The sequence below is a fragment of the Taudactylus pleione genome, unplaced genomic scaffold (assembly GCF_031769625.1).
Source record: "Taudactylus pleione unplaced genomic scaffold, aTauple2 ptg000386l, whole genome shotgun sequence".
Classification (NCBI taxonomy): Eukaryota; Metazoa; Chordata; class Amphibia; order Anura; family Myobatrachidae; genus Taudactylus; species Taudactylus pleione.
Window position 1 is genome coordinate 9,568,693 of NW_028284787.1, and position 12,120 is coordinate 9,580,812.

At 47.2% G+C, this 12,120-nt stretch overlaps 1 protein-coding gene across 1 annotated transcript in view; it reads left to right on the plus strand.

The window, feature by feature from the left end:
* The window catches only part of PKD1L1 (polycystin 1 like 1, transient receptor potential channel interacting), a 291,862-nt gene that overhangs the window by 231,836 nt on the left and 47,906 nt on the right, over positions 1-12,120 (plus strand). Inside the window, exons 44-47 of the mRNA XM_088445652.1 lie at positions 3,322-3,405; positions 3,900-4,072; positions 4,178-4,412; positions 11,752-11,856. Coding sequence (XP_088301778.1) covers positions 3,322-3,405; positions 3,900-4,072; positions 4,178-4,412; positions 11,752-11,856 — 597 coding nt within the window. The remainder of the gene's footprint in view (positions 1-3,321; positions 3,406-3,899; positions 4,073-4,177; positions 4,413-11,751; positions 11,857-12,120) is intronic.

Sequence of the window (12,120 nt, forward strand, 5' to 3'; positions counted from 1 at the left end):
ATCCAAGTTATTTTATTATTATTATTATTATTATTATTATATTTTATATATAAGGTGCCATAGAGTAAACATAGAAATATTTAATAACAATGTATTAGAGCATAAATATAATACACAATGTTGGACCATAGCATAGGATAACACAGATAAGAACATGGCTAAGGCAACTCGCTGAAGCTAGTAGGAGCATACAGTGGCGAGTCACTGGTGGAAATCAATTCAGTACTCAGTGATCCTATAACCAACATATGCTTTTGCAAATGGTGTCAGAGACTCTGAAGGAGTCAAAAGTGCAGAGCACTGGTTACATGGATTGGACTGCAGAAGAACCAGAGGTTTCCTACCTTGATCATAGGAGCTTACATACGGAGAGGAAGAGGTGACCGGTTGGATGTTGAAATGGAAAGGACATTAGGTACTTGTAGTCAACATATTGGAAGCAGAAGTTATATTTAGGTAAGGGACAAATTGTCATGGCCAGAGATTTTCTGAAATGGCAAGGTTTATGGGATGCTCAATGTCAACTGTGGTAAGTACCTACCAACAGTGGTCCGAGGAGCGAAAAGCCAAAAACATACGACAGGGTGCTGTGTGACCAAGATTCATTGATGTGAAATGTCAACAGAGGCTATCCCGTCTGATACAAACCAATAGAAGGGCTAGTGTGTACAAATCAGAGAAAATTGAATGTTGGTGATGGGAGCATTGCATCATGACACATAGTGCATCACACCCTGGTACCCATGCTAAACCCTGTCTACCATTAAAAGGCACTAGGCACTCAAACATTGGAATTGGACCTTGAATCAATGGAGATGGTCGTCTGCTCTGATGAATCCTGTTTTCTGTTGTATCCTGTAGATGGCTGAGTTTGTGCGCATCATTTACCTAGGGAAGAGATAGCACCTGGATGCATTGTATGAAGAAAACAAACCCGTGGAGGCAGTGTGATGCCTTGGGCAATGTTCTGCTGGGAAACCAGTGGTGTAGCATTGGTCCCTGCAGACCCCACGGTGGGTTGGAGGCGCTCCAGCCACGAGTGGTGCAGAGTCAGCAAGACGCAGGGGAAGATTGGGCCACTGGAAGATAGGGAAAGTTACCGCTGGGCCGGAGCCGGCTGAGAGGTGCCACAAGCCTCCTTCTCTCACAGATAGGGCCGTGAAGAAGTCGGGAAACAACTTTACGCCATCACACTACCTTCAGTTCTTCACCATGACGGGCTTATTGTCTCTTGGCAAGAGCAGAATTGTAAATACAGAGCAATTTACACAAAAATATCACATCCACATTTTAAAAAATGCAGGTTGTGATAAATTTGCCCCCTAAACACTTTTTACAAAACTTTCAAATTGTGAAAAAAGGAGATAGGCTTACTTGCAGGAGAGAGGTCTTCCCATCTCTCTCCCGCAGCCTCTGGCTGGCGGCAGTAGCTGACACTGTGCACATGTGCAGTGTCTGCTTCCTCAGGAGAAGTCTTTCATGAACGTGAAAGACTTCTACATAATGCTGGGGATATAGGGGGTCATTCAGACACACTCGCGAGCGGCAGTCCGCTCGCAAGTGGGTCGATGGTCCCCACTGCGCATGCGCACGACGGAGGGAGCTCCGTCTTGCGCATGCGCGAGACCCAGCGAGCGAAGGACTTTCCATCGCTCCGGGTCTCGCACCAAAGGGGGCGTGCTGTCGATGTTGATTGACAGCACGCCCGCCTTGGTGGGCGTGCCGGGGGCATGCCTGCCAGACGGAGGCGTTCCCATGGGAACGCCTACCGTCTGAAGCCGGCCCCACTGACATCACTAGTGATGTCAGTGGGAGTGATTTTGGCTCTGATAGAGCCAAAATCACTCCTGGCCTTGCGGCTGGGAAACCCGACCGCAGGGTTTCCCTCGCAAGTCCGATGGGTGACCCACAGCTATACGAGCGTCCAGGAGGACGCTCCATATTAATGGAGGAGGGCCCTGATTCAGAGCGAGCGCTCTGGTCAGAGCGTCCAGCTCTGAATCAGGGCCATAATATGCACGGAGAGTGGTTATCGCAACCATTGTCTCTGCAAGTTTCCTTTAGTACATAGCGAAATGGATACTTAATAATCTCGGTAGCTCTGCGATTATTATACATAGGCCCCTTAGTGTCAGTGCATGTGCCAAGCTCATAAGCTTCAAGAAAGCTGTTAAAAATATGTTCAAGTCCTCCGTAACAGGTCTTTAAATGATAAAATATATATAAGGAAAGGGGTAAAGGGACACATATTATAAATTATACATGAGTACATTTCTTTCTGGCTAGTTGAGACAAAATGACCGGCATATACCCTATCACAGCATGGATACCTTATTGCTATAACAGAGCAGCAATTGAAGTGTGCTGTGTGCAGACCATGTTCCTGTGATATTACATTTTGTTTATCACAAGAATTTTTTTTCCTTTTTTGTTTTACCAAAATGGCATGGGGGTGGGGGGCGCCAGAAACTTTTGTGGCAGGGAGGCGCAAGATGTATAGTTATGCAACTGTGGGAAACCCTGGGTCCAATCTTTCATGTGTACATAAATATAACTCATAGGACCTGATTCAGAGGCGCTTGCTCTGAATCAGGGCGGGGATTTTTTTTTTTTTTTCTCCTGCTCACTCGCTAAGCTGTGGGTGCCCACCCACAGCTTGTGCGAGCGGGCTGGAGATGGTCGCAATTATCGCGACTATCGGCATTGCGAGGAGACCCTACGGTAGGGTCTCAGCACTCGCAATGCCGAGTGGACTTCCTGCTCAGGAAGTCCACTACTGACATCACGAGTCATGTCAGTAGGGCCGCCCACAAGCGGCAAGCGTTCCTTCGGGAGCGCCTCCGTTTGTGCAGCCACCCCCCTACCCGCCTACAAAACGGGGCGAGTTGTCGATCAACATCGACAGCCGCCCCGTTTTGTTGCGAGCCCAGGAGCGAGTGAAGTTCTCACTCGTAACGGGGCTTGCGCTATGCACTCACGAGCGGGTATGAATCAGGTCCATAGTACCTACCTAAAGGATCTGCTGGTAACGTCCTGGTACCAGATATCACAGGACACCTTTAGAGGTCTTGTAGAGTCCATACCTCAGCAGATCAGAACTTTTTGGCAGCTCATGGAGGGGCAACAGCATATTAGGCAGGTGGTCACAGTGTTTTGGCTCATTAATACATTGCAGACATTGATACACTGCGGCAACTTAGTCTTCTGATGAAACTATTCTATATAACACTTAAAATGTGTAAATGCACATGCAGTGATGGCTTCATTACTTTAGATTCCATTTGTGATTATTTATGTATCTATTTATTTATGAATTTTCAGGCTGGACCAATTGAAGGGAAATTCTTTCTGATTGGGACTCCGATAATTAGAAAATTGAGTGTTGCAAATAACTCTGCCTGCATGGTAAGACAATGGAAGGAAAATATGTAATAGTGGTTTATGCAAATTATTACTTATGTTAAAACAGTGGCTAAATGGATGTGCATAACAAAATGTATGGGAACTTATTCATTAATAACATGTTGGAAAAACTCACTAAATATTTGTATGCAAATATTTCTAATCACCCCACCAAATGTTGTGTCCAGCTTTATCTCCTGGAACAAATGTAATAGGAGGTGCAGGATGTTTTGTGCAGTATCAGCACATGGCTGTATAACAATATTACCCACATTAACACATATAATAACACATGTCCAATCACTTGCCACCAACCTAACGAAAATTCTGTATGCTAGTCAAATTTATCTGTATTCATTTATTTATGGGCCATATAGTGTGAGCTAAAAAAAAAATAGTCTTGAAGCATTGTGTTGGTAAGGAGAGAGAAACGTAACAATCTATTTCTACTGACATGTTTGTTTTTATTTCTCCTCAAATAACTTTACTTTCTGCAGATCCCTTCTTTTCTGGTATCACAATATCCTGACTGCTCTCTCCCACATGATCTAATAAAGAGAGATAGGTCTGAAATACAGGACACAGGGGAAAACCAGGAAGATTATTACCAATGTGGCCAGCTTCAGTGTTACAGTGACAGGGGTTCAGTTGTAAATCTTGGCAGGTTAAGGTAAACTTGCATAAGGGTTCAGTCATTTGATATTATTTTTGAAGCCAGTTATCATATGCAACACCATCATTTCACTTTTGTCTCTTTAATCTTTTGACCCATTAGGACTGAAGCCTATTCAGCTTTACTGAACTTAAGCAATAAGCGGTGGATAGAAAAAGGAACAAGAGCTCTTGCCGTACAATTTGTCCTCTATAACCCTCCGACTAATCTATTTACGATGGTGTCATTGCTTACAGAATTGCCACGGGCAGGTGGCATCATTACATCATCCATTATAGAATCCGTTCGAATCTACCGCATCACCATACTTCTGGATTATTTTGTTATGGTATTTGAGGTAATTCATTTTTTTTATCTAAATAAGCTCATTATAGGATCACATTTAGAAAATTATACTTATGTTTAAATTGCATGCAAATAGTGTATTGCATAATGCTAATCTATATAACACCACTTGCCAAATCTGACAATTTAACTAATGGAAATATGTTTTCTCCTGCATTAAGGCTGGGGAACACTGGACCATGGAATTGGTTGGGGCTGGAGCTGGCATTTAATAAAACAGTAGCTTTAAATCCTATGCTCCTCCCCCCTGCAATCCCACAATTCCTGTCTTTGTTAAGTGCCTGAGGAGTTAGGCACCATTTCATGGACTGCTATGCAGCCCTTCTGTAGTGTAGTTATTTTTACTGTTTGTTTGTATATTTATGTCTTTTATTTTTAGTTAGGAGCTGTGCGTTGCTTGTAGCAGCGCACAGCGTGAGTGCAGCTGCAGTGGGGGGGAGTTGCACGCCGGCGGGACCCCCCACAGAGCACTCCGGCCTCTCAGAGAGACCGCCTGGACCTGGGGACACATAAGAGGTGGAAGCAGGCTGTCAGGGGACACAGAAGGGGGGCCTGGCTGGCTGGGGATAGAGAAGGGGGAGCAGGCTGGCTGGGGACACAGAAAGGGGGACTGGTTGGCTGGGGATACATGCTATTTTCTGTGAGGAGCAATGTTTATCTCTGGGGAGCAATGTTACTTATCTCTGTGGGCTCAATGTTCTTTATCTTTGTGGGGAGCAATGTTTTTTATATCTGTGGGAGAGCAATGTTATTTTTTCTGTTCGGGAGCAATCTGTTTTTTTCCCAGTGAGGACTTGCCCGCAGGAACAGAGGGCCTGATTCAGACCCGGTCGCAAGCGCTGTGCGCTCGCAACCGGGTCGATAGTGGGCCAGTGCGCACGTGCACGATGGAGCCGGCTCAGTGGTGCGAATGCGCGAGACCCGGCTAGCGACGGGCAATCCATCGCTCCGGGTCTCACACCAAAGGGGGCGAGCTGCCTTTGGTGGGCAGGCCGGGGGGGGGTGGCTGCCCAAACGGAGAACGCCTGCCGTTTGGGGATGGCCCCTCTGACATCACAAGTGATGCCAGTGGAGAGCTTCCGGCTCTGTTAGAGCCGAAAGCTCTCTGGGGCTTGCGATGGGCGAGACCCTACCACAAAGGTCTCGTCGCAAGCACGATGGTAGCGATGGTCTTGACCATCGCGACCATCATCATGGCCGCACGCTATAGCTGTGGGTGGTCACCCACAGCTATGCGAGTGGCCGAGAGGCCGCTCCAAAAAGAAAAAAGCCCGGCCCTGATTCAGAGTGAGCGCTCTGTCAGAGCGAGCAGCTCTGAATCAGGCCCAGACTCCAGTTAACAGTGGGATTCCTGTGACCTGTCTGCGTTTCAGGGGCCGTGTTTTGTGTTACGGGGCCTTCTCTGTAGCGAGTTAGTGGTGCAGTTTCTGGACTGCTGTGTCCAAGAAAAAGTGGGGCAGTTTCTGGGCACTGTTAAAAAATCTATTTGTTTCCAAAAAGCAAGTGGGCAGTATATGGTCAGCTCTTAAAAACTGCTGACCTGTCATGTTCCTATGAGTGGGTGCTTCTCACATGCTAGACACAACCCCAAAAAGGTGCAGCCATTCTCCCAACATGCTAGGGCCACACCCTCTCCAGGGGATCCCCAGAAGGTTGCTGTACCAGGGCCCAAGATTTCTCTTAGCAGCCCTGCATGCCCTTACTCCCCCACACCCTTGCTGCAGCCACCACATTCCTGCCCGCACCCACCAGTGTGCTCTCCACTACCACCCCCAACGGTTTAGAAGGTATGGGCGGCAGCAGCATTTTGGTCCAGTCCGTCAGACCGTCCTCCTCTCTTCTCTACTCAGAATGCAGGGCGTGATGTCATCACACCCGCCAGGTGTGCCTGGCATTCTGGGAGTACTGAACTGGTAAGGGGGGAGAGAGCATGGAGCTGTGCACCTTGGTCCTGATTTTTATTTCTTTAATTTTTGTTGGGGGGTGTCACCATGAGTTACAGCATCGGGTGACACCAACCCTAGTGACGCCTCTGGTCCCTGGTCTGGTTTGATAGGTTCTGGGGTCATTATCCGGCCTTGGCGTGCCCTGACATAGGTGGAGTGAGCTGTGGTCACTATGTCTACCATCTTCGTCATGGGACTTCACAGTGATTCGGCCTGGGATTCCCTTCTGCATTGATAGGTCATGCAAGCAAGCTCTGTGTGGGAGGCCAGGCAAGACAGGGCACAAGTAGCTTCCAGGTTGTCAGCTAAGGCTGGTTTGGCTTGAAGGGCCCTTTGGCTCTACTCTTTGCATACGCATTCAGTACTGGATTGTTCCTTACACTAGCTTTGGTTTGGTAAGGCCTTTCTCTGTCGGTGGCCGTCCCTGGTGGCGAGGATCCGCATTGCCAAGTTTTTGTTCCTCCTTCAAGGTGGGGCGTCCTTGAAATGTCAGTCTGACACAAGCCGCTTCTTCCCCAGCAAAAGTTCATTTTCCGAGAGCAGAATTTCTAGTAACAATCTCCGTCCTGGGGATCCAGCTCCAAAGAAGCCTAAGGCCTAATGGAGTGTCTCTCTCTCTACCCAGTTTGCTTGCAAGTGGTAGGGTGGTTGCTTGGAGTCAGCGACCATTTTAGTGACTTTATTCAACCAGCTGTGTGTGCGGCATCTTTCACTATGGTTCCATCTGGGACCTCGGAGGTCTGCCACCATGGCATTGCTTATGGTTTTTTTTTTTACAATTGGGCCAGGCTCTCATCCCACTCCTCTCAGCCGGCATGTTTGCTCCAGTTCCGCCACAGGTCCGGAAACTGGGGTTCTATCTCCTTTCTTGTTCGCAGGCCGACCGGCTCATTCCTGATGCTCTGGTCTCTTCGTGCCTTGTGCACCAGGGGGTGGGTTGTTCAGTTTGCTTTTACTGTCTCCTATCCAGGATCCATAGCATGGAGGCCAACACCTCCTCGCCACAGGTCTCGGCACCTCTCTCATCTCTGTTCCCATTTGGTACAGCAGCACCCATCACTCTCCATTGGTGGAGGGTTTCTGTTCTCCTCCTCCAGGTCCACTCCTTGGTCCTTCTGAATGGGCACATTGTGGCGACGGCTGCGAGTTTCCTGGGCTAAGGTGCCGTGAAGTTGCTTTTTAGCTCTGGGGCCTTGGATCACCATCCACAATGGCTTGGCTGTTCGATGGGCTCGAGCTCCAAGCCAACATTCTAAAGGGCCCTGTCCGTCCTCACTGGCCAGTCGCAGTCAGTCAAACAACAACCAGGTGATGGCATAGGTTCATCTTCTGGCAGGCAAAAGTGCACGGTAGTGATACCGTAGTCTTTCCGGGGTGGAAACCTTTTTTCCGTCTCTCTCAGTGGTGGTCTTGCCGGTAGTGGGACATTGGATAGTGGACTTCCTCAGCAGAATCGCATTTCTCCCAAGGCAGTGCTCTCTCTCTCTCTCTCTCTCGAGTGGTCTTCCTACTGTTCAGGAGTGAGGCCTTCCACGTGGGGTTTTCAAGGTCTCTCAGCATGTTTGCAAAGCTCCACAGTTTTGGATGGCATCTTGGTATCTGCTGGCTGCCTTGACTGTTCCGTGGAATTTTTATTCAGAGCATCTGTTTCTGCTGTCCACACTGTTCTTTCAGGTCTCCAGGGGCATTAAGGCTTCCCGAGTGAGGGTAATCCTGGTGACTCCAGGCTGGCAGCGCTGGTCATGGTACATAGATATTTTCCCAAGGTCGGTAGGCCCGGGGTGGTGTCTTTCATTTTGTTCAGACCCGCTACAACTAGGCTTTTTTCTACCGGGGGACTTCCTTGGTTTGTTTTCGTGTCTGGACTTCTGTGCCTGCAAGTGATAACGCTGCAGGTCTTTCTCTGTCGTGGTCAGTACTAGGCTGCAAGCCCGGACTCCATTTCCATTTCACGCTTACCTCCGGGATTGGAAACTACCTTTTGTGGTGTAACAGTTACGAGTTTTCGCCTCTCACATTTCTTGGCCTTCCTTCTGAGGGGTTGGGAGGCCGGCTGCGAACTTTGTCTTGTGACGTTACAGGATTTGGCCCTGTAATTTTCTTTCCAGCTGCGCTTGACTCCAAGGGTCCAAACCATTTTTGCATGGTGTGCTTGCGTATGTGCCACCGTTTCATCCACAGGTGGAGCCGTGGATTCTTAATTTAGTCTCCTGGGCCTCACACAGGCTCCATTGGAGTCATTGCATTCAATAGATCTTCAGACCATTGCTCCTTATGGCTAATTCCTTCCCTCGGCATAGTTACGTATTTGCTTGTCTTCCATGTAGATTGTGCGGTTCTCCGTACAAGTTTTACAATTCCAGCCGACACTGGTTTCGGATGTTGTCCTTACAGTTCTTCCTCCTCTTGGTGAATTCCCGGGACTGGGATGATCTGGCTCTGCTAGTTGGGCTGAGCTCTGCAGATTCCTTGGATGCGTCTTCTTTGTTACACCGCACTGTTTTCTACAGGTTTTTTATGATGCATTGAAACATGGTTGGCCGGCTACTCGGCAGACCCTTGCGCATTGGATCGGCTTGGTCATTACTCAAGCTTATTGTGGGGCAGGTTGATCTCCACCATAGTGTCAGCACCTTCTGCTAGGGCGGCGGCAATCTCTTGGGCAGCACAACTCAGGACCTCAGAAGCACATGTCCACTGTGCGGCAACCTGGTTTGCTGTCCGCACGTTTACCTTTCAGGTTTTTTTTGCCTCCAGTGGCACCCACTTTGGGCGTACAATTCTCAGGTCAGGCAGCCTGAGTGTTCCCTACACTGGGGGCGACTTTTGAATGTGCCATTGTCCAGTGTTCCCCAGCCTTTCTGCAAGAGAAAATAGGATTTTTGGTCAACTTACCGTTGGATCCTTTTCTCTTAAGCAGGCTGTAGAACACTGCGATCCCTCCCAGCCAGTATAAGAGAAAAGGATTCAACAGTAAGTTGACCAAAAATCCTATTTTTATTTGCTTCTAAAATGAAAGACAGTAGTATACAGGTGACAGCTCAAGACTGGGAACTAAACATTGTATAATGTACAGTCAAAGGGTGATTTTACCAGCAAACAATTCACCACATAGTGTCTTTCACTGCAACATTACACATGCCTGCAGAGGACTCCTGGCCACGTCATGTCGCAGGTTGCCACCCTCCAGGGGTACACCTAGTGCTGCAAAGTGCTAGACTGCTTGTTAAACTCTCCTGTCCCTCTACTAAAATTATTTTATGCACCAGCGGCAGGTGCTTTGCAGAGCAGCAATAAGTGGGCTTACCTCTCTATTGGCAGAGTGTGACTAATGTGCTAAGTGCGATAAGTGCGCAGCAGGTGTGCATATGGAGGTGCTTCCAAACAGCAGGTTGGCTTAACTATGGAATCCAAGAGGAAGCAGGTAGCATATGACAAAAGATTAATTGGTAGGTACAGGCTGCAGAAATATTGCAAGTTGAAGTCTGGAAAATGGGGTATGCAGGGCATTGTAGAGTGCCACTTCTGAGCACTTGTAGCATACAGTACTGCCAGCAGGGTGACTGCTATGCTAAGCAGTGATGACACAGTGGAGTTTGGGAGTTTTGTGGCTTCAGACTGCATGGGGTACATGGGGATACATCCATCCATGCAGGACGCCACTGATGAGGAGTCAATCATAAATACAGTATATAGAAAATGTGTATACAAAAACATTAAAGGCAAAAATCATGTTTCAGGTGTCGTTGACTAACAGTTGATGTTTTCTTTTTCAATTTGACCTTTAATTTAACTTTGGCATTTGCATACTATATTCTCTGATTATATATGTACATATTCATTTGCCTACTTGTCATTTTATATGTTTTATTAAATAATCATTTTCTCTCCTGTAGTGTGATCTCTCCATTTATAAAAAGTTAAGAAAATGACTATTACGACTGAATTAAGTTTACATTGGCCAATTTGACAACAGAGAATTACTAGCCATGAAGTTTAAAGCGTAGGTGATTGCGTCCAAGTTAGCCAGGCCTTTTCAACTTCCAGATTTTTAGGGCAAGAAAGATGAAAAAGCCCAAAGTATCATCTTCCTAACAATAGAGCAGGAGCATCCAACTTTTTTTTTGGAGTGCAATCACTGGTATTGTCATGACTGTTCAGGTGGTTTAGGGGGTATGGCTATAGCTTCGTGCACTATTACAGCAGTGATTGCAACAAACAGATGCAGAAATGTCCTCAGACTGGCCTGAAGAGGAAAAGCCCCCTTACCACACTGGGCCAGATTATGGTCTGAAGACCCTACTGTATATTGTGCATATTCTGTGCATAATCACTCCCCTGTGACAAGTGTACACCCTCACTTCACTCAGCAAACACATGGGAAATGCTTTTATCTATAGCATCCCTCTGACACCAGACTATACTGTACACCTAATTATATAACTAATATCATTATTATCTATTATGTTATTTGTCACGGCCAGAGTATTTCAGCATGGTGCTAGGCGGGTGTTACCTGTGAGGTCGTTGTGGCGCGGGCTGTCTGGTGGCGGAGCTGGTGTCTGGCGGGGGGCTTTGGCTGCGCGCGTTGTTGTGCGGCCCTGTTGTCACTCTGCGCTGGTGAGGCCTGGCGGCATCTCCGTTCCGTTTGGCATGGGCGCCGCCATCTTGCCTTCTGGCCATGTGATGCGGCTGGCCAATCCTGGTGAGTCACATGTTCCCTCCGGCCAGTAACAGCACGGCATGAGGTATTTAGGAAGGGTCAGTGCCTTCCTTCTTTGCCAGTGCAACGTGTATCTCAGCCTAGCTGAGAGGGAGTTCTCTGTGCTTACCCTGTTCCTGTGAATTCGCCTGTCTGCCAGTCTGCCTGTCAGCTCCTAGCTTCCGCTGGACTACCCCGCTTCCTCCATCACCCTTGCCCATACCTGAGTGCCTGAGCCTGCTGACATCCTGCTCATTGCCTTAGTTCACTACCTGCATACCTGGCTATTATTTTCCTGCTTCACTACCTGCATACCTGGCTGATTATTTTCAGTCTCACTACCTGCACACCTGGACAGCTCTAATTGTTTCTACTTGGACATTAACCCATTACTCCCACCACAGAACTCTTGTGCACATTTATATATTCCTGGACTTTTATTTACTGCTATAGTTTATGTCTACTCAAGCACTTATTAAAAATCCTAGTTTTTTATTCAAACCCGCTTCTGTGTTCGCTCCTGCTACCACCCCGGGTCCACAAACAACCCAGAACATAACATTATTAATGTACCAGGTAAAGCTAATGAGGTATTCAAAGTAGGTGTATGTTATTGATTTTAGTGATCTATGACATAGATGACAAAATGATTCTAATGTAACTGATTATTTTTATATTAACAGCTGCTGTTCCTTGGAATGATCCTTATTTTCTTGTATTTACAACTGAGTATTATGATTCAGCGTGGAATCAGAAGCTACTGGCAAGAGCCGTGGAACTGGGTTGAGGTATGCTATACTAATCTTTATGACTTTGCTTTATAGAAATGCTTTCCTTATTGCAACTCTCCATTATAATATTGCCTATGATTTTAATCAGCTTGAGGGTGGAATGCATCAAGAAAAATGTGGTCAAACCTCCCAAAATGCAGTTTTCAGAGGTCATAAACCCGGAAGTCCCCACACCACAAAGGACAGCTCTTATCGGAAAAGCTGTCTATTGCTTAGCCACTTAACTGACTGCTCAGAAATTGACTTTTTTATGAGTGAATT